This window comes from Pistacia vera, unplaced genomic scaffold (assembly GCF_008641045.1).
Source record: "Pistacia vera cultivar Batoury unplaced genomic scaffold, PisVer_v2 Contig222, whole genome shotgun sequence".
In the NCBI taxonomy this organism is placed as follows: Eukaryota; Viridiplantae; Streptophyta; class Magnoliopsida; order Sapindales; family Anacardiaceae; genus Pistacia; species Pistacia vera.
In genome coordinates this window covers 605431-627252 of record NW_022196027.1, presented here as the reverse complement: position 1 = coordinate 627252, position 21822 = coordinate 605431, and the positions used below count along the sequence as shown (strand labels likewise).

Below are 21822 nucleotides of genomic sequence, written 5' to 3'. Positions count from 1 at the left end.
AAGTTGAATCTGATCAGATTACTCCAGTAGAAGCAGTCTTCAATATGAGAGTCCTCCTTTATGCCCCCTCAAGATGGAGCTCGACAAGAGAGACCAATCTTGTCTCTAAGAAAGAGAAAACAAGTTTGGGGAAGCAGCTTTGTAAGAATATCAGCTAGTTGATCTGTGGAGGATACATGAGCAACTTGTAGAGTCCCATTTTGCACCTGATCACGAATTAAATGAAAATCAATAGCCACGTGTTTCATTCTAGAGTGAAAAACAGGATTAGAGCACAATTGAGTGGTTCCAATATTATCATAGTAAATCACTGGACATGTAGGAAGCTAAAGTCCAAGATCAGTTAATAAGGAGCAAACCCAATTTATTTTAGCAGTGGTATTAGCAACAGAGTAGTACTATGCCTCAATTAAAGAACAAGCTACCATTCTTTACCTCTTGGAACCCCAGGAGATAGGGTTGTGGCCAAGATAGACAATATAAGCACCAGTCGAGGAAAATTCATCTTTGTTGCCTGCCTAATCGACGTCAGAAAAGGCGTGTGAAGAGATGGGAGAGTCACGGTAGAGTTAAAGTCCATGATTAAGTGTGCCACATTAAAGATATCATAGTAAACGTTTGACAAGAGCCTAGTGTTTAGTAGTTGGCTTATGCATATACTGAGACAATTTATTAACAACAAAAGCAATGTCAAGGTAGGTAAGCAGGAGATATTGTAAACTTCCCACAACTGCTTGAAAGTTGGCATGATCAGAAAAGCTAGTGCCAGTGTGTAGCGAAAGTGAAAAACTAGTGGACAGAGGAGTTTGCACCAATTTAGCATCAGACATATGAATACGAGCAAGAAGATCCAGTAGATAACGACGTTGAGAAAGCAAATAACCATGCTGATTTGGAATAACCTCAACACCCAGAAAGTAAGAGAGCAACCCAAGGTCCTTAAGAGAGAATCGTCTGGCTAATAAATGAACAAATCGATCTACTATTGTCACATTATCTCCAGTAACGATTAGATCGTAAACATAAAGAAGCAAATATAGGATATACCTACTAAAGTTGAAGACAAATAGAGATGTATCAGCATGAGAATTTGTAAAGCCATATTGAAGAAAAAAAGTACGGAATTCTTGATACCAGGCGCGAGGAGCTTTTTTTAGCCCATAGATGGCTTTCCGTAGTTTACATACATGTGATGGAAAGTCACAATCAATGAACCCTAATGGTTGACTCATATACACAGTCTCACTAAGATGACCTTGCAAGAATGTGTTTTTAACATCAAGTTGACGAATAGACCAACCGCGACTGACGAAAAGACTTAGAACAAGTCAAATGATGGTAGGTTTAACCATCGGACTAAAGGTATCATGATAATCAATGCCTGCTCATTGATGAAAACCCTTAGCAACTAAGCAAGCCTTAAACCTGTTAATGGAACCATCAGAGTGACGCTTAATACGAAAAGTCCATTTACATCCAACAACATTGTGACTAGGATTAAAGGGTACTAATTCCCAAGTACCATTTCGAACAAGAGCATCATATTCAGCAAACATGGTTTTACTCCATTTTGGATCTTTGAGAGCCTAGGTTGGTGTTGTGGGTTCAAGGTCAAGAGATTTGGATAGCTGGGTATGAAGGTTTAACTTTTGAATAGGTTTATGAATGTTATTTTTGGCTTGTGTTTGCATTGAATGAATTGTTCTTGGTGTGGTGGGTGTGGGTCGATTAGGTTGAGTGGTGGTGGATGAGGGATATGTTGTGTTGTTGGAATTGTGTACTTGGTTTGTGGGGATAGCTAATTCTGTTAGAGCTTCACATTGGAGTTGTTGTTGAGTGTCAAATTCGATGGTGGCATAGTGACAGTGAAAGTATTAATTTTAATTATTGTTAGACCGGTCGTCACGGTCACAAAATTAAACCTAAGTACCGTAGTTAGCGGTAAGCAGGTCGAATCACCAGAGAGCAAACTAACAACCTAATGTATTTGAGTTACCGAAAGAGAAATTGGAAAATGATTGATTAAAACTAAGGAAACTAATTACTTGCAGGAAATTAAAAGCATTAAATAATTGCTAACTAAAACACAATATTAAAGCGTTGTCGCTACGGTTCGTTTTGACTCAAGACCAACTCTTACAATTCCTCTCCTCGCTCTTCAATTTCCTAATCCTACAAGGCTAGGCAAATCCATATAAATATCTCCCGGCAATCTAGGCATAACTATCCTGTCTCCCTGTCGTCTTAGTTACAGATCGATTGGTTAAAGACTACATTGACTAACTGAAAATGCTAAACCCTTAAACACCACTGTTGGTACACGTTAACATTACAACCTATCAACCTGTATCATCCAATCAACTAATTACACAATAAATGCATTCCTAGTAGATGATGACTTAAACGCTACTACAACTTGATTGCAATCAGTACCGAAGCAATTTAAAGTCATAATCACATTCAATAATCTCAAACTGGCATTCAATTTGCAAAAAGTTATCAATAAACGTTCCATGGACATTATCAATTCAACACATCGAGCATCAGAATAATATTAAAGTATCGCAAACAAACTGAACGAAAACAAATATAATCTGAATACAAGAAACTTAACCAAATAGCCAAAATTCGGGCTCACCAACTAGTCGAGAGCTGATAGGAATCAGGGGAGTCAATCTCGATCTCGCCTACACCGTAACGACCTGGGAGCTTAGCCGCTCATGTGGTGGATGATGGAGCTGAAATAGGGAAACGGAGCTGATCATGGCGAAGAGAGGTAACCGACAGCGTATGATGCGAAGAAGGGCCGAAATGACCAACGGACAGCCCGGAATACGAACAGCCGCAGTTCGCCGAAAACGTTAATTTTCCGACGGGTCTCCGAAAACGGTGGCGAAATGGGATCCGAAGGTACCGATGGAAAGCTCTGGTGATGGGAGTTCAGATCAGGTCTTGGGGTGAGAAGTCGTCAGAAATGAGCAGGATCTGGCCTGAAGATGAAGAGTCGCGGCGGCTAAATCGCGGATTCCACGGTTTTCGCGGCGGCTGAAGTAAGGGAAGTGTAGATCCGGCCGTGGGGAATGAAGATCTACCGTTGGGAGCTGGAACGTCGCCGAAAAACAGCAAAATCTCGCCTGGAAGACGAAAAGTCGCGGTGGTGGAAGCGAACGTCGCGGTGGTGGTGCGTGATTCGCGTGCGACGGTGGCTGGTGAATGGCGGTGCACCAGGAAGATCAATCGTCGCCGGAGGGGACGAAGGGTCGCCGGAGCTCGCCGGAAAAGATGATGAACAGCCCCCCTGGAAACGCGATCTGCACTTTTCTTTTATAGAACATATTGTAAAATTTCATTTCAGTCCCTACATAATTGAAAAGTGACAAAATCAACCCCTTAAAAACTGACATTTTACCCCCTAAACAGCATAAATGAGACAAAATCACCCTTAATCCATAAACCACAACCCAATACAACTCATATATTTTCCAAAATCATTCCAAACACATTAAATTCATAAGAAAAATATTAGGAAGCGATTTTCGTGATAAATTCATAAATTCTTTAATTGTCTCAATATACTTCAATTTAATCACACATGGGTATTTTATCACCAAAATAGAGTCATTTTCATGACTCTAACACACTCCCCAACTTACTCTTTGCTCGTCCTCGAGTAAAGTTAAAGAACTCTTCAACATTCTCACAAAATCATACACAACCATATTCATCAACAACCAAGATATTCATCAAAAGGTAAAGTGAAAATTTGAACATAACAAGTAATAACACAATCCTAAATAAGAACTAAAGTTTCTGTCAAGATTTGCCTATCTCCATTCAAGCTTCTCAAACACACATTTCATATTCATATCACAATGTAAAATGTCATGCAAAACCCCAACTATGTACACGCAACATAATGCTCATTTTCCACACAAGATTTTGACATAATATTCTTTTCATTATTCATCACCCTCTTTTTTTTTTTTTTTTTCTTGTCTTAACTTCTTAAGCTTTCTAGAAGGTCCATGTAACGGGCTTTAGGTCAATGATCCCAATCCATGGCTATAGGGCACTAAGTGTAAATACTCCTCGAACTTACTCACTCGAACCAACTAGGCTACAAGTCAAGACTTTATTTCTTTATTTCTTATAAAGCTCAGATTTAATAATGATTTATTAAGCTTTCTAGAGGACCCATGTAACGAGCTTTGGCCAACCGCTCCCAGCTAGATAGCTTTAAGGATAGGTGAAACACCCCTCGGCTTACTCACTCGAGTCAACTAGGCACAATCAAAACCAAATCATCAAGCAACATTTAAGCACTTTTAACACACGCAAGATAATAAATGAAAATTTGCTCCATGGGCATGTAAAGTATGTGGGAGACTTGCATAGACACAAACACATGACATTTACACAAAACAGTGTCTACCACAATTATGGACCACTAACACAACAGAACCAATAGTTCAATGTTTAAAACCATGTTGCACAAAAAAATTTCATAACCTCACAAAACCTTTCAACTAGCACTTTATTGCTTCTAAATGGTAATTATGCATGAATTTATGAAATTTTTAAAAAAACTCACTTTAGTTCACTTTAACCACTTTTGGACTTACAAGAATAAGATTCAACATATTTTCAACATCATCATGCCACAAAATATGATGCACAATCCATCACCACACAATCCCCACAAAAGCATCTCAACAACACTTTACAAAATATCACAATCTCCACAAAGCTCATCAACAACACTTCCCAAAATTGATCAACAACATACTCCACAAAATAAAAATCAATCAACACTCCCCAACTAAAATGTCATTGTCCTCATGACCCACAACTACAAACATCCTCCCCAACTTAGCATCAAAAGATCTCAATGGCATATGATTAATAACATAAAATTGTCCAACATATTTGAGAAACAAGAAATCTAACAATAATAGCTATAAGGTGGAGAGATAAACTGAGGAACATGGTGGAGTTTTCACCAACGGAGTTTGTGGAGCATATGTGCGTAGCCTTGACTAGTTAATGAGTTCCAAACATGGCAATTCCTACAAAGACAAAACAAACAAAACATAAAAGCAATAAAAACAAATTTAAAAAGGTGGGTTGCCTCCCACAGCGCTAAGTTTAAAGTCTCACCAGACTAATGCGAACATCAAGTTCAAGGTGGTTGAAACGTTGGCGGTGCCTTACATACCCTCGCCATTCAGCAACAAGTAGGGTATCACGAGGTCCCAAGAAGGCATATTTGAATTTATACGCCATTTCATGTGCACAAGTCTTTTAAGAACTTGGCATAGGCAGGTATGAGCTTAATGCATCAAGAAGTGGAAACCAATCAGCCCTTGTCTAAACAACTCAACCATTTCTCCATCCTAGTAGTTTTCTTAAAGTTGGATGCATTATTCGACTCTAGGCCTTGAGGACAAGGTTCTATCGGCATGTCATGCAAGGGATATTTCTTTCTCCCCAACTTCCTCTGTTTTCATGTCTCGGCACACCTAACTCTATGGTTGGTTCCTTTCACTCTTTCGGCTTGGTTTCCCTCTAAGTTCTCTTTCTCTCCAAACTCAGCATATAATTCCCTCTCAAGCCTAGCTTGTTCATGACACCCCATCTGGTGAGTTGCACCCATTGGATTATCAACAACTTGACTCGGCAAATGGCATTCCTCTCTTATAAACCACTTCACTATTGACCTATTTGGGTCTCTAGCTTACTAATAGATTGGGAATGGGAATGTAATATCTGATAATGCTACTCTAAGTCATTGAACCTAGCATCATGTCATCTTTTTGTTCTTGCATAGTCTGGAGCATTTGAGCCATCATTGATTCCAGTGGACTGGGCTCGCGAGTGGGCTGTTGAACGGGAGGTGATCCAGGTTGGGCGTTGGTTGGACCGATACATGTCCCAATAATTGCCCTGTTGATTGGAAGAACTATATGGCATATATGGGGGACATTCTGAGATCGTTCCTGCTTCCATGCAAAATTAGGATGGTTATGCCACTCCTATCAAATGTGTTTGAATACCGATCATTCCGTCTCTGGAACCTTATGCATCTTGCACTTGCTCCTCAAAAGTGAAGGAGCTGGTTCCTCAAATGCGTACTCAACACTAAAAGGTCTGAAGGCATAAAAAAAAACATCCTGACTTGTCCTACCGGGAGTGGTTGCCTAGAAGCTTGCCCATGTATAGATATGAACGGTTCAATGATAGGCTAAAGACTCCAACTTGGAGTCTATATCGTCCAAAGAAGAACCTCATAAATGCCACCATTCCTAAGTGGCTGCCCTATGATAGGAATCCTAGAAGCAGATGGTTGTGCATGATATAGATTATCATCCATCCTACGTGCTTTTTATTTTCAAATCCAAGGGTACTAAAATTGGTTGATACGACTATCTACCAAGCATTCATCAACAAGTGTACCCAAGGTTCCACCAACAACCACAACATCAAAATTAAACGAAAAAAAAAGAAAAGAAACAAAAACAAATTCAAAAACCACCATAAAGAAAAATAAAGCTAAATATGAAAACACCCTAAAAAAAATAATCCACACAATCAACAATTAAAATAAACAGTCAAACAAAAGAAATTATTACTAATCAAAACTAAATCCTATGAAAAAAACAAAATATGCAAAATTAATACAAACATGCAAACTAAATGACACGAAACATGCAAACATCACACAAACGATTAACAAGAACTAAAGAACTAAAGCTAAAAACATTAGAAAAATCACAATCGGGTCACGCTTAAACTTGAGGCATATGACACACTGCCCGTTCCCCAATTGCGATCTTCCTGCAAATAAAAACAACACGAATGAAACTGTCCTAATGAAATTAAATAACATAGAAAATTAAACTTAAAGTAATTACAAACCCAAATACACACAAAGTCAAAAGCACGTTGCTCCCCCGCAACGGCGCCAAATTTTTTAGACCGGTCGTCACGGTCCAAATTACCCTATACCGTGTTAGCGGTAAGCAGGGTCGAATCCACAAGAGCAAGACTAACACCTAATGTTATTTGAGTTACCGAAAAGAAATTGGCAAAATGATGATTAAAACTAAGGAAACTAATTACTTGCAGGAAATTAAAGCATTAAATAAATTGCTAACTAAAACACATATTAAAAGCGTGTCGCTACGGGTTCGATTGACTCAGACCAACTCTTACAATTCCTCTCCTCGCTCTTCAATTTCCTAATCCTACAAGGCTAGGCAAATCCATAGAAATATCTCCCGCAATCTGGCATAATCTATCCTGTCTCCCCGTCGTCTTAGTTACGATCGATTGTTTAAAGACTATCATTGACTAACCGAAAAATGCTAAACCTTAAACACCACTAGTTGGTACAACGTTAACAGTACACCTATCAACCTGTATCATCCAATCAACTAATTACACAATAAATGCATTCCTAGTAGAGATGACATTAAACGCTACTACAACTTGATTGCAATCAGTACCGAAGCAATTTAATTCATAATCAACATTCATAATCTCAAACCGACATTCAATTATGCGAAAAGTTATATATCAATAAACGTTCTCAATGGACATTATCATTCAACACATCGAGCATCAGAATAATATTAAAGTTCGCAAACAAACTGAAACGAAAACAAATATAATCTGAATACAAGAACTTAACCAAATATCCAACATTCGGGCTCATCCAACTAGTCAAGAGCTGATGAGGAGATCAGTGGAGTCAATCTCGATCTCGCCTACACCGTAACGGACAATTGGGAGCTTAGCCGCTCATGGTGGTATGATGAGGCTGAAATAGTGGAAACGGAGCTATCATGGCGAAGAGGAGGTAACCGACGCGTTATGTGAGAAGAAGGCCGAAAACGACCAACGGACAGCCCGAATACAACAGCCGCAGTTCGCCGGAAAACGTTAATTTTCGACGGGTCTCCGGAAAACGGTGGCGGAAATGGGATCCGAAGGTACCGATGGAAAGCTCTGTGATGGGGAGTTCAGATCAGGTCTTGGGGAGGTGAGAAGTCGTCGAAATGAGCAGGATCTGGCCTGGAAGTGAAGAGTCGCAGCGGCTAAATCGCGGATTCCGACGTTTTTTCGCGGCGCTGAAGTAAGGGAAGTGTAGATCCGCCGGGGAATGAAGATCTACCGTTGAGGAGCTGGAACGTCGCCGAAAAAACAGCGAAATCTCGCCTGGAAGACGAAAAGTCGCGGTGGTGGAAGGTGAAACGTTGCGGTGGTGCGTGGTATCGCGGTGCTGACTGGCTGGTGAATGGCGTGCACCGGAAGATCAATCGTCACCGAGGAGACGAAGGGTCGCCGGAGCTCGCCGAAAAGATGATAACAGCCCCCCCTGGAAACGCGATCTGCACTTTTCTTTTATAGAACATATTGTAAAATTCAATTTAGTCCCACATAATTGAAAAGTGACAAAATCAGCCCCTTAAAACATGACATTTTACCCCCTAACAGCATAAATGAGACAAAATCCCCCTTAATCCATAACCACAACCCAATATCAACTCATATATTTTCCAAAATCATTCCAAACACATTAAATTCATAAGAAAAATATTAGGAAGCGATTTTCGTGAAAAATTCTAAATTCTTTAATTATCTCAATATACTTCAATTTAATCACACATGGGGTATTTTATCACCAAAATAGAGTCACTTTCATGACTCTAACAATTATTAGTGGAATCCAGTAGAAATAGTGGTGGACTTTGGATGTGGACCTTGTGTAACTAAAGATGCAAAGGAAATGGATTCAATGAACCAACATTCCTAGAAACATAGATTTTTTATGTTGATGGATCATAACAATATATGCACTTTGAGTTAGAGAGTACCCGAGAAAAACCACAAGGTTTGGAACATGAGTCAAGTTTGTGAGAAGTGTATGGGCAAAGCCAGGGATAGCTAAGTAGCCAAATACTTTAGTTTTGAGTAGTTAGGAGAAGCACCAAAATCTTTTTGTAAGGAGAAAATAGGTTTAACATTGGAGTTGGCATACAATGATCAATCAACTGCAGTAGCAAAGGCATTAGACCAATAGGTTAATGGAATAGAGGCATGAGAGAGTAAAGTAGACCTGTTTCGACAATGTGTGATGAACGCCGCTTGAAAACAATTGTGTTCGGGTGAATGGGGTGAGTAGTGAGTTGAGATATCCCATTAAGACAAGAAATTTAGCAAGTGCAACATATTCACCACCATTATTAGAATACAACATATTGATGTTTTGATTGAAGTGTTTTTCAACTATTGGTTTAAATCGAATCAAGACTTCTTTTACTTTGGACTTTTGTTTGAGAGGATAAAGCCAAATATACTTAGTAAAATGATCAACAAAAATAACATAATATTTAAAGCCTCATAAGAAATAATAGAGGTCCAGACATCAGAAAAAATAATTGACGCGTTGATTTGAACTAGAGTAGATTTGGAAAATGAGAGTTTGTGCCTCTTATTGCAATTGCCAGTCAGTACATGAAATCAATCATGGAAGATGATAATCTAAATTGTAACTGGAAACAATGTGCTTTAAAATAGGAAAAGTAAGATGACCCAATCGGTAATGCCCTCGGACGAAGTGGTTTTGACACTTGAGTGCAAATAGTGGGAGGAATACCAGCCACTCATATACCCATCTTTAGTGTGACCCTCAATTGTTGCCCTCGTGCGAAGTTCCTTCACAAGAAAGAAATGGTAAGAATTCAATGGAACATTATTGGAAATGCAAAATTTGGAAATGGAAATCAAGTTTTTTTTCATGTTAGGTACACAAAGAACATTATTTAAGGTAATTGAGCATTGGAATTTCTGAGAGAAGTGAAACTAGTGTGAGTTATTGGGAGACCTGTGCCATCTCCAATCTAATGTCATCGGAACCTGCGTATGGTGCATGAATGGACAGATTGCTTAAGTCAAAGGTGACATGATGTGAAGCACCACTGTCCCAAAGCCATGTTAGAGTGTTGGTGGATGGCCCCATAATGAGCTCGTGGCTGCGATAAGGATGGTGATTCTGTGGTGGTGGTTGATTGTGCAACTGGACGAAAGTGAATGAAATAGAGACAACAACAGGAACAAAATAATATAGATAATCAAACAAACAGTAAACAAAGAAATAATACGCACAATTTACCTGGTTCACCCAATGTGGGCTACGTAGTCGACAACTCCAACATTCTCCCACTTGGCGAATACTTCACACAATGAAGGCCTACCTCATCAACACCACCATGTAAACTTTGCTAAGCTCAAAGCCTTGGTAAGAAAATCTGCAGCATTAACAAGTGTATCAACCTTCTCTAACAACACCAATTTTTCTCCACCTTTTGCCTGATGAAATGGTATTGTATGTCAATGTTTTTGATCGCGAATGAAAGGTAGGATTCTTGCTAAGTAAATAGCCCTTGATTGTCACATCCAATCTTCACAGCATCAAGCTTTGAAACAAGCTCTAAACTCAATCTTCGAAGCCACATAGCTTCCTTGCCAGCATGTGTCAATGCCATGTATTCTGCCCAGTCGATGACAAAGCCACATACTTTGCCTTTTACTCATCCAACAAACAGCGCACCAAATAAAGAGAATACATCCCCACTTGTGGAAGCCTACTATCGAGATCACCTCCCCATCAGCATCCACAAAACCTATCACATCTACCTCATCCCCTCGCCATGCCTCCATAACATAATGATAAATCCGAGGTCCCACAAAGATATCTAAGAACCCCTTTACACACTCCAATGCTCCTTACCAGGATTTGACATAAGCGACTGAAAACTCCCCTGCTTGTGCAATATCGGTCGCGTGCACACCATGCAACACAAACTACCTACAGCACTCGCATATGGCACATGTGTCATTTCTTCAGCATCTTCCTCAGACTTAGGACACTGATCATTAGACAATTTCACTCCCAAAGTCATAGGAGTCTTCACAGGTTTGCAGTCTACCATGTTAATTTCTTCAACACCTCCTCGATATACTTTCTCTGCCCTAACCACAATTTACAACTCTGACGATCTCTAGTAATTTGCATACCCAAAATAAAATTTACAGCCCCAGATCCTTCATGTCAAATTGTGCAGCCAACAAACTCTTCACAGAATTTATCAATCTTTGCTATTCCCTATCGCAACATATCATCTACATATAAGGTTAAAATAACAAAGACATTTTCTAACCTTTTTACATACACCACGTGATCCACGTTGCTGCGGCCTAAAACATGCTGAAGAACATAGGAGTCGAACTTTTGGTACCACATCCTTGGTGATTGTTTAGCCCATACAGAGACTTCCTCAACCTACACACCAATTCTTCCTTCCTTTACATACAAACCCCTCAGGTTGCCTCATGTAAATTTCCTCCTCTAAATCTCCATGTAGAAATGCCGTTCCACATCAATTTGTTCAATTTCAAGATCAAACGCAGCAGCAATAGATAGAACATACCTGATTGAGTTAACTTGGCCACAGGAGAGAAAATCTCACCATAATCAACACCCTCAATCTGGCAGAATCCCTTGCAACAAGTCTCGCCTTATACTTTGCAATTGTCCCATCTGCCTGCAACTTCTTTTGAACACTCACTTGCAACCAATTGCCTTTCTATCCTTAGGCATTTACATAGGATCCATGTACTATTCTTGTCCAGTGACTGCATCTCATCATTTATCGCAACCTCCCACAGATTTGCATCTTCCATGGCTCTTGCTTCATTTACATTCCTAGGTTCATCACCTCACATTCAAGCATGTAATCCACTCAAGGCACTTAGAGAGAAACGAACTGGTACCTTTTTAACTCTTGTAGACTCCTCAAAATTGATGCACACACAACTTCATCATCAGAATCATCCTCTAAATCATCTATAAAACCCTCATCAGCCACACTATCAAGTTTATCTTCATGGCGATTCTATAGACTCTAAATTTTCATTCTCTGCAGCAACTTAGGAGTCATCTCCTCCTCTTGCTCTACTATAGTCACATCAAACTGAATTTTCTTTGACTGCTCAAGATCTTCAGGAGTTCCCGCACGTTGTTTTACCTCTCTAAAGATTACATCTCTACTGTATGTAATGCTTTTACTCATAGGATTCCACAACTTATCCCTTGATGCCATCCTTGAACCCACAAACTTGCACTTCTCAGATTTACTGTCAAGCTTGCTTATCTCTCCTTTGGCACATGCACATACACATCACAACCAAAAACTCGAATAAAAGACGATTGGGTTTCTTACCATACAGCTTCATATGGCGTCTGTCTTTAACAGAAAAGTTGGAGACCGATTCTTCAAATAACAAGCCATGCTGTAGCTTCAGCCCAAAATTCAGACCCAATCTGTCGTGTTCAGCATACATCTAGCCTTCTCTAACAGTGACCGAGTGAACTTTCAGCCACTCCATTTTGTTGAGGCGTGTAAGGTGTAGTTTTCCTGCCTTGCATTCCATGTGTCGCACAAAATTGCTCAAACTTACTAGAGCAAAACTCACCGCCTTATCAGTTCGCAAAGCTTTAATCTTCTTGTCAAACTGATTCTCACTAAGGTTTAAATTCCCGAAATTTGTCAAGCCTCAAACTTGCTGCGCATGAAATAAACCCAACAGTATCTAGAAAAATCATCAATGAAAGATACATAATACCTGGATTACCAACAGATTCCACTGGAGTGGGCCCAAAAACGTCACTATATTAACTCCAGTATTTTTGTTGCTCTCGTGCCTGTCGATTGAAACTAACTCGATTCTGCTTGCTTTGTAAACATTCCTCACAAAACCCAAAACTCATGGAACTTGGAATACCTCAGCATATTCTGAGTCACCAAGTAGACAAAGCCGACTCTCCAATGTGCCCCATTCGCTGATGCCACAATGTTGCAGAATCAAGTTCTTTTTTAGCCTCCTTTTTCGAAACATAACCACCAAAGAGGAATTTCTTACAACTAAAGCTTGCAGCCTGTATTGTACCATGTCGAACTCCTCGTGTAATAACCATAGATCCCCGAGTCATCTAACAGGATGTTCTATCACAATTGAATACTATACCTGTGCAGCCATTGTTCCAACAGAGAGCAGATTTCTACTCATACCAGATGTGCACACTTCAGGGAGCGTCCTCACTGACCATCATGCAACCTCAGCCTGATTTTCCCGCGACCAATAATCTTCACAGCAGTATCATCTCCTAACAGAACGTTTCCTCCTTGTATGTCTCATACTCACAAAACCATTCCTTGTGAGGTGTCATATGAACGACGCACTGTATCAACATACACAACTGATTGGTCTGATCCAGCCATACATGCAGCAGCCACATACACCACCATTTGATTCCCGTTTGTACGAAGTTTCAGCTTCCTTCCCCTTCACTGGTTTGTTTCTACAGTCTCTTAAAATGCCCAAATTCCTGACATCTCCAGCATTTAATCTTACTTTTATCCTTGCTCTTAGATCTACCTCGCGACTTTTCCCTGTCGCCAGACTTATTAGAATTCCTTCAAGGTTTTGTCCCCTAGCAGTTAAAGCATCCCTAGACGAACCCTCTGAAGCTCTTTGTCGCATATCCTCTGCCAACAATGTAGAACATACAGATTCCCACGACATCTGCGTCAATCCTCCACCACCAATCACAACAATTAGATTGTCCCACGTATCAGCAGCGAGCATAACAATGTTACCACTTTCTTAGATTTGGTGAGTTGTACCCACAGCCAGCATTGATTCACCAGAGTATTAAACTCATCCAGATTTGCAGCAAGAGAATCCCCATCATGCATATAGAATTGTAGAGTTTCTTGCCGAACAGCACGTTCACCAAAGACTTACTCAGATACTAATTTCCAGCTTCTGCCATAAACCCTTAGCCGTATCCTGATCCATCACATTCATTAGAATAGAGTCCTCAAGACGATGCGAATCAAACCTCTGGCTTTCCTATCCATCTTGTCCCATTCCAATGCGGCACGATCAATCGCGGATAATTCTCCTTCACAGGTTTAGACCCAAGCGTACTTGACACTCTTCCAGACGTTTCACTCGTTGTAACAACGGCATCCCGACTGTTGGCCTATCATTCACAATTGCACCCCATAGGTCCCTATCAACGAGTAGATCCTCCATCTGCAGTTTCCAAAGCTCGAAGCTTTTGCCGTCAAACTTCTCAATCTCAACCTTTGATCCCGCCATCTCTAAATCATGATCTATCAAACCTTGCTCTGATACCAATTGAACGAAATAGAGACACACATTAGGAACAAAATAATAATAGTAAAACAAAACAAACAGTAAACAAAGAAAATAATACGCACGATTTACCTTGGTTCACCCATGTGGCTACGTCCAGCTGAGTCAATATTATTGCAGTATGCCTCACCTCTCTCGTCTACAATGAATGAATTGCTCTAACTCATATAACAAGAGAAAAGTCAGTTTATATACTAGGTTTAAGAGATTAAACCTAGTTTTTACAAGGATTCTTATTCCTAAGCCCAACCCAAAAGGAATATAACTTAAAAGATATCCTACAGCGGTTATACATGGAAAAGCCCAAAACCGCCTATGGCTCGGGGGCGTTACCCCCGCAACCCCGCCCGCTCACCGGGAGTGGGGCTCCTGCCCACTGACCGGCAGCGGCCCCCGAGTGCGTCTCCATTACCCTTAATGCTGAGTGCCAACTCCAACAGAAAGAGGGACATCATCTGGTTTGTATGTCCTTGAATTTGCAGATTTGGCTTAGCCGAGATAGGGTTGTGGTGGTGGACAAGGTGGTTAGGCCCAGCGTTGGTTGACACAAAGCGACCAAGAGTTGACTGGCCTAGCCCGTTCTGTTGACACCAGTTTTGGATGAGGAACGCCAACCAGTATTGGTGGGATTGGAAAGGGTCGCCAACTTGTATTGTGCGACTGGCAGATTAGCGAAAGCTGGGAAATAAGACGGAACAGACTTGGTGCTTTGAAAGATGATTCGAAACTTAGTAACTTTTCATGAAGTTCATCAAATCCAATTGGATTGTCTCTGGCCTGAACTCACGCACAAGCTCTTTGTATTCATCACCAAGGCTATCAAGTATTTTGTCAATTAGATCTTCATCATCAAGTGGTGCTCCAAGGATCTCAAGTTCATCGGTGCGAGCTTTAACTATCTATAGGAATTCAAAAATAGTTTGTGAGTCCTTGGTGAGATTTTTAAGTTGGCTTTTTACCTGTTGATTCGTCCCCGAGAAGGCTTGCCATAAATTGGCTAGTATAGTCCATGCTTCCCTTGAAGTATTAGCTCTACAATGAATGAATAAGTAAGAGAGAGAACCAACAATGCTTGAGGATTAGTTGATCCGCCAATCCAGAGTGTTGAGCAGGATTTGGTATTGTGTTTCATTCTAATAAGAGTTGCAAGCATGATTTCGATCCGTCAATAACTCGAGTAGATCATATCACATGAAGAGAGTCTGAAATTGAAGTTTCACAGAATACATTTCACCAATGAGTTTGAGACGGGCTTGAGCAGCAATGTAATACTGATTAAAGTATTGTGTGATTCGTTGCGGTTGTGGAAGTGTTTGGTGTTGTGGAACCAGAGGAGTGGTTGTTGCATGAGACGATTCAGAAAAGAAAGAAGAAGAAAAAAAATCAATTCTCTGATCGATAAGGAAGAAAATTTAGGATAAATTGTATATCTTTCTATTAATTGAATCACTAACAGACTTAACCCACTCCTAATAAAAGGACAGCTACAAGATAAAGATAAAAAAAACAAATTACAGATCAAAAAGATTTAAATACAAAGTTGAATCTGATCAGATTACTCCAGCAGAAGCGGTCTTCAATATGAGAGTCCTCCTTTACACGCTCCTTCCTGCCATCGAATTGTGATCAGAAACTCCATTTTTCTAAACGGCACTATCTTAGATTCTGTTACAGCTGACGAAGTGAGGCTTTCGATTCTGGATCTTTTCGTCGGGACTGGTGTAGAGGTGCATGGACTCGACGGGATTCTTGTTTCCGGTTCGATTCTGAGGATGATGAAGAGATTCGATGGCAATCATCACCTACGGCTGTGTCACAGCCGGTGAGTCGTCCTAACAAGGTGGTGGCTCCAACCGTACCCCCGATGAAGTTGAAACGTGTCCTGAGATCAAAGAATCGACGAATCCAGAGGATCTCACCGTAATGGCGGTAAAACTGGTCATGGATTTTTCGAAGTTAAAGAGTCGGATTGGTCTGTGATTTTCTCAATTAAAGCGCTGTTTGTTTCCCCAAAAAAAAAGAGGAACTTCGGGAACTTTTTCAGTTTTCTTGTATATTTCCTCAGGAACCAACGGAGAAATTGTAGAGAGATGAACGTTTTTAGGTGTATTGCATAAGAGAAATTCTCAGCTGTAAATGACTTCATCATGTTTCTATTGCAAGTTCAGTTACATTCCTAAGAAATTAAAAGAAAAAAAGAGTTCAAGTAGTTATTTATTTTATTTTATTTTGGTTTTCAGTATTTCTCGGGAACCAAACAGAGAAATTGTAGAGAACGTTCGTGTTTTAGATGTATCGCATAAAAGTCGCACTTAATAAACGAGCTTCATCATGTTTCTAACTTTCTTTGTTTCCCGAGAGTCAAGGAAGAAAATTAATAAGCAAAGTTCAGAAATCTTTAACTAAAGAAATAAATTTTTATTCCATATATAAGGATCAGTACAAATTCGTGAAGAAATTCTGAAAAAGACCCTTAATTTGAAACTGGCGAGGCTGCAGCGAAAGGCGAAGGAGCAGTTCCAGGGCCAGGAAGAAGGCTCAGCATCACAGTACCTTTAAGAATGTCACCTTCCTCAGCTGTGTAGCCAAGTAGTGAGCATGGCATTGGCAGCCAGCAATTACTCTTGATGACGCCGTGGCGCGACAGCATTCAGGACCGATACTCGCCTGCCCACTGAGGAAGAAGATTGCAATCTCATTTGTGCACGATTTCAGCTCCCAAAGCGCGTTGAAGCACTCGGCTAGACTTCCGCTGCTGCTGGCGGCAGCGGCTGCTTCAAGCCTCGCCGTGAGGTTGTAGCCTGGCTTGATGGAGGTCCCTTGATGCAGTGGCATATGCCATGAGGCATGAGAGGGCCAGAAGGGGAAGAAGCATATTTTTGAGAGGCATTTTGAGAATTGTTTGTGTTTTTAATGGAAGTGTTTGTGAAAATGCTGAGAGAAGATGGAGAAGAGATGAAACTTGGGGAAGTTTTATAGGATCGAGGAATTATAAGTTTTGGGAGGCCAAAGGGTGAAGAATTATGAAACAATTCAGCTTTAATCATGCTCTTTGAAACTGATTATCTTTATGCATTGAATTATTTCTTGTAGTGGGAAGTTATGTAGATAAAACCCTTTGGTTAACCTTAATTAATTATAATTGTAACTTCAATTCTCTCACAAATGATAAAATCTCATGTAATTTATGGAACTTAACTTTACAATATAAATGTTTTACACAACCCATTTCAGCACATTATTTCTGCATTTATGAGGTTATAATCAAACACTTGCAATCTGCAAATTACTGTTTAATCAAATTGTCCAACTCTATTTAAACAGTTCCTGAAAATTACCGAAACAAGTTGTTAGCATTCTTTGTTTTATCTGACTAGAATAAAACTAATGGTTCAAGCACCAATTTTCAAGCGTACAAATTCAGGGATATATCCGATTGATCTTGCTGTAATCATAAGGTATTATCTTCAAAACAAGCTAATGGAGAACCTCAACTAGCTGCTGCTTGTGTTAAGTATGAATTTGATGAGAATACACAATGTTACATCAATGTACCCCACTTTTAGTTAATGTTGAGGAGCCAACCAACAGCATCACTCTTATTTACTTAAATCCCTAATTAATAGTCCTAATACATTACAAGGGCTATAACAGGGGAAGGTGCAATTGCAATAGAGTTTAAACTTGCTGCAAGTCCCTTGAGCTTTGGCTCCATGTTTTGCCTGGCAAGCTCCACACACAGTTTCTGCTTCGCAGCCACTTTTAGGATTTAATATTTCCTTGCACGTTTTAGCATCCACCATCATACTCATACCTACAAGAATTATAAACTGCATGATTAGAAAACCTTTATCCGGTTTATGACACTAATTACAATTAAAATCAGTCGAGATTATTTTTAATTATCTACCTGCAGTGGTAAAGAGAAAGGAAAGAATGGCAGAGATTGAGAAGCTTTTCATTTTTGCTCTGTACAAAGATTAAGCTAATTCTAGTGTGCATATATAGGGGAGATTTAGATATGAGTAAAGTTAAGCTGTTACTGTTTTGTGGCCATGATAAATATATGTAACGATATAATATTAAGCCACTAACAAAAAACATAAAACCATATTTAAACAATACTCACCGATGTTAAGTTAGAAATCTACAATGATATAATAACATACAACTATTTTACTTTAGATTCTAACATTCTTCCGTTAATTTGATAAATGTAGGATTTGAACTTAAAATCTTTACTCTCAGACCGAGTAATTTACCACTACTTGAAAACTTAAGCTAGTAGTCAAAAGCTGACACTAATATTTGAGTCTAGGTCAATTAGACGTTACCAATACCTATCAATTTTACCGTGTGTTGTTATTGTTAAATGTGTTCATGTTATATCCATGGGTTGAATATGAAATATGATGAGAGCAACTTAAATAAAATAAATGATAAAAGCCTTTTATTTAAGCTCTAACAATTTTTGCTTGATAGAAGGAGATGAAGAAGTTGAAGAGACTAAACTGCAGCAAAGAACTATTTCAAACAACAACAAAAAATGATAAAAATAACACCTAGGAGATCTTTATTTGCATATAGAAATTATACTGTAGCTAGTTCGGAAATGCCTCTTATTTATTGTACAAAGAAACTATTCTACATACAAGTTTCTGGCACACATGACTTAGGACTATTCAGAAATTACACGGCCACACATATTTCTATACTCAATAATCTTTATTTGAATATTGGTGCAGTTTCTTTATCGAACCAAACAGGGTAATCGTGTGTTCTGTATTTTTCTGCTTTTATTGTTGCATGTGTTTTGCTGTGGTTTCAACAATCCAGGCACCTGCTGGGGCAAGAACCAATGGAGAAGCTGAAAGTGCTGTCCGCTGAGATCGATCTTACCCAACAAACTTTTCTCGGTAAAACTCCCCATCCATCAAGGCTTCAGGATGTCTTCCGATTACGCATACCTTTATAAAATACCGAACTTTTTGCTATGTGAAAGCTTTTTACCGTGAAATCTTTCGCGGATTCAAAGTTTCTTTCACAACCATGTTCAATTATTCCAGCTCTCCAATCCGATCTCTCAACCATCCTGTTCAGTCCCACAACAGTTTCCAACTCTTTTTGTAATTCTTTGTAATCTCAGGATTATTTAAAGTTCCAAAAGTGTCCATTCAATCTGTGAACTCTCTTGCACTCTCGACGCCTTTCTTACTGCTCTAGTCTTCTTCTCGGAGTTCTTGTCTTTCTTTCTCTTGCTTTTCCCTCTTTTACTTTACGTTCTTCTTCTTTATTAAAGTTGAGGTTCCTATAATAAACAAGATTATTTATAACTATTTCGTAAGGTTTAAGCTACCATAATAATCTGAACCAAATTCTCCTCGGATATATTCAAATTCGAAAGAGGGGATAACTCAGAGAGAAAGTTGGTCATGGAGAAAGAGTTGTTTTCTTTGTGTGAGCCACCAAGAAAGCAGCTCCTGCTACTGCCATGGACATTGTCTCCTCAAAGGACCAGAGATTTCGCGATGTATTGATTCTTGAAGCGGCTCAAGGATTCCGGTCACCGGCGAGTTCTTGCCTCAACTGCAGTGGATAAACAGCTCCGACATCTCTGACAACATAAAAGAGAAAATTCGATCAATGGCTAAATTCGCATTTTCAATATAAACAAATCTTTTTCATCACAAAGACTCTCTCTCAGTTTTACATTATAGAGCTATTCTATAACAATTGTTTACAGAGCCTAAGTGGACGGAAATAAAGTGGGATGTTCATCCGGATTAATCCAACGGTTGAAACTCCATCCAAGAATCACACGTGCATATATAACGACCACAGCGGATCAGATTTTTTTCACAGCTCAACGACCTCAAAGAACTCCCGCCAAATTCAACAACACAATGGAAGATTCTCTCACACCTGTTCTCCTCCTTATCACACTTTCTTCTCTCCTCCCTCCTATCACAACCGCACATCTCACCAACCAAGAACTCTCTCACGCAATCTCAGCCCTCCGATCCCACAGCTACACGCTTTTCCCCAAAGCCGTCACCGAATCCGATCTCTACCACCGCTCCTCTCCTCTCGGAATTCCCTTTTACCCTCTTCTCCGCCCGACTCACTCATCTCCGCTCTCGGTCTCTCCTCCCGCTCCCTCCTCTACCACGTGTCACCTCTCAAACTGCCCTCGTCACACACCTCCGAAAGTTGAGCTCCAGTGGAGGCTACTATGTCACACGCTCCTTCCTCGCCGTCGAATTCTGATCGGAAACACTCAGGTTTTTGTGAATGCCACCATCTTAGATTCTGTTACGGTTGACGGAGTGAGGCTTTCGGTTCCGGATCTTTCATCGGGACTGGTGTAGTGGTGCATGGACTCGACGGGATTCTTGTTTCCGGATTCGATTCTGAGGATGATGAAAGATTACGCTGGCATCATCACCTACGGATTGTGTCGCCGCCGCGAGTCGTCCTAGCTACGAGGTTGTGGCTCCAACCGTACCCCGGTGAAGCTGAAACGTGTCTCGAGTTCAAAGAATCGACGGAATCCACAGATCTCACCGTAATGGCCGTAAAAGTGGTCATGGAAAGTTTTCTAATTCAAGAGTCGGATTGGTCGTGATTTTCTCAATTAAAGCGCTGTTTTGTTGCCGAGAAAGTAGACGGAAAAAAAAGAGAAATTCGGAATCTTTTTCAGTTTTCTTGTATATTTCCTCAGGAACCAAACGGAGAAGTTGTAGAGGATGAACGTTTTTAGGTGTATTGCATAAGAAGAACTCTCAGCTGTAAATGAGCTTCATCATGTTTCTAATGCATAGTTCTGTTTGTTTCCTGAGATGTAAAAATAATAAGAAAGGTTCGGGATTTTTTTCCGGTTTTCTTGTGATTTTTTTCGGGACCAAACGGAGAAGTTGTAGAATTAATGTGTTCAGGTATATTGTACACCAGACTCAGTTGTGAAGGAGCTTCATCATGTTTCTAATTGCTTATTCAGTTACATTCCTGAGAATTTAAAAGAAAAAGATCAGAGTTTTTTTTTTCTTTTTGCAGTTTTCTTGTATTTCTCGGTAACCAACAGAGAAATTGAGAGAACGTGCGTGTTTTAGATGTATCGTAATAAAAAGTCTCACTTAATAAACGAGATTCATCATGTTTCTAATTGCATAATATGTTTGTTTCCTGAGAAAGTAAAAAAATGTTCAGAATAGTTTTGGTTTTTTGTTTTTTTTCTCGGGAACAAAACGAGAAGTTGTAACGAGCTCATCATTGTTCTAATTTCATAACTCTGTTTCACGAGAAAAGTCAAGGAGAAAAATTATAACAAAGTTCAGCAATCTTAGCTAAAGAATAAAATTCTTATTCCATATATAAGGATCAGTACAAATTCTAAAGAAATTCTAAACAAGACCCTTAATTTGAAACCGGCGAGGCTGCAGCGAATGGCGAAGGAGCAATTCCAGAGCCAGGGGAGGAAGGCTCGCATCACAGTAACCTTAAGAATGTCACCTTCCTCAGCATATAGCCAAGTGAAGT

General features: G+C 39.8%; 1 protein-coding gene and 1 non-coding gene across 2 annotated transcripts; one reads left to right on the top strand and one right to left on the bottom strand.

Moving 5' to 3' along the window:
* Window positions 1-15005: 15005 nt before the first annotated feature.
* Window positions 15006-15143, bottom strand: LOC116130533. Its single transcript, XR_004128066.1, has one exon. It is a non-coding gene; the product is annotated as a small nucleolar RNA Z247 (small nucleolar RNA).
* A 5046-nt stretch (window positions 15144-20189) lies between these two features.
* Window positions 20190-20654, top strand: LOC116130499. The gene has a single exon (XM_031416234.1). The coding sequence runs from the start codon at window positions 20190-20192 to the stop codon at window positions 20652-20654; it is 465 nt and encodes a 154-aa protein (XP_031272094.1).
* Window positions 20655-21822: the final 1168 nt, after the last annotated feature.

What these genes read in the sequence shown, in the direction of transcription:
- LOC116130499 (XM_031416234.1), top strand. Translation starts at nt 20,190, where the DNA reads ATGGAAGATTCTCTCACACCTGTTCTCCTCCTTATCACACTTTCTTCT.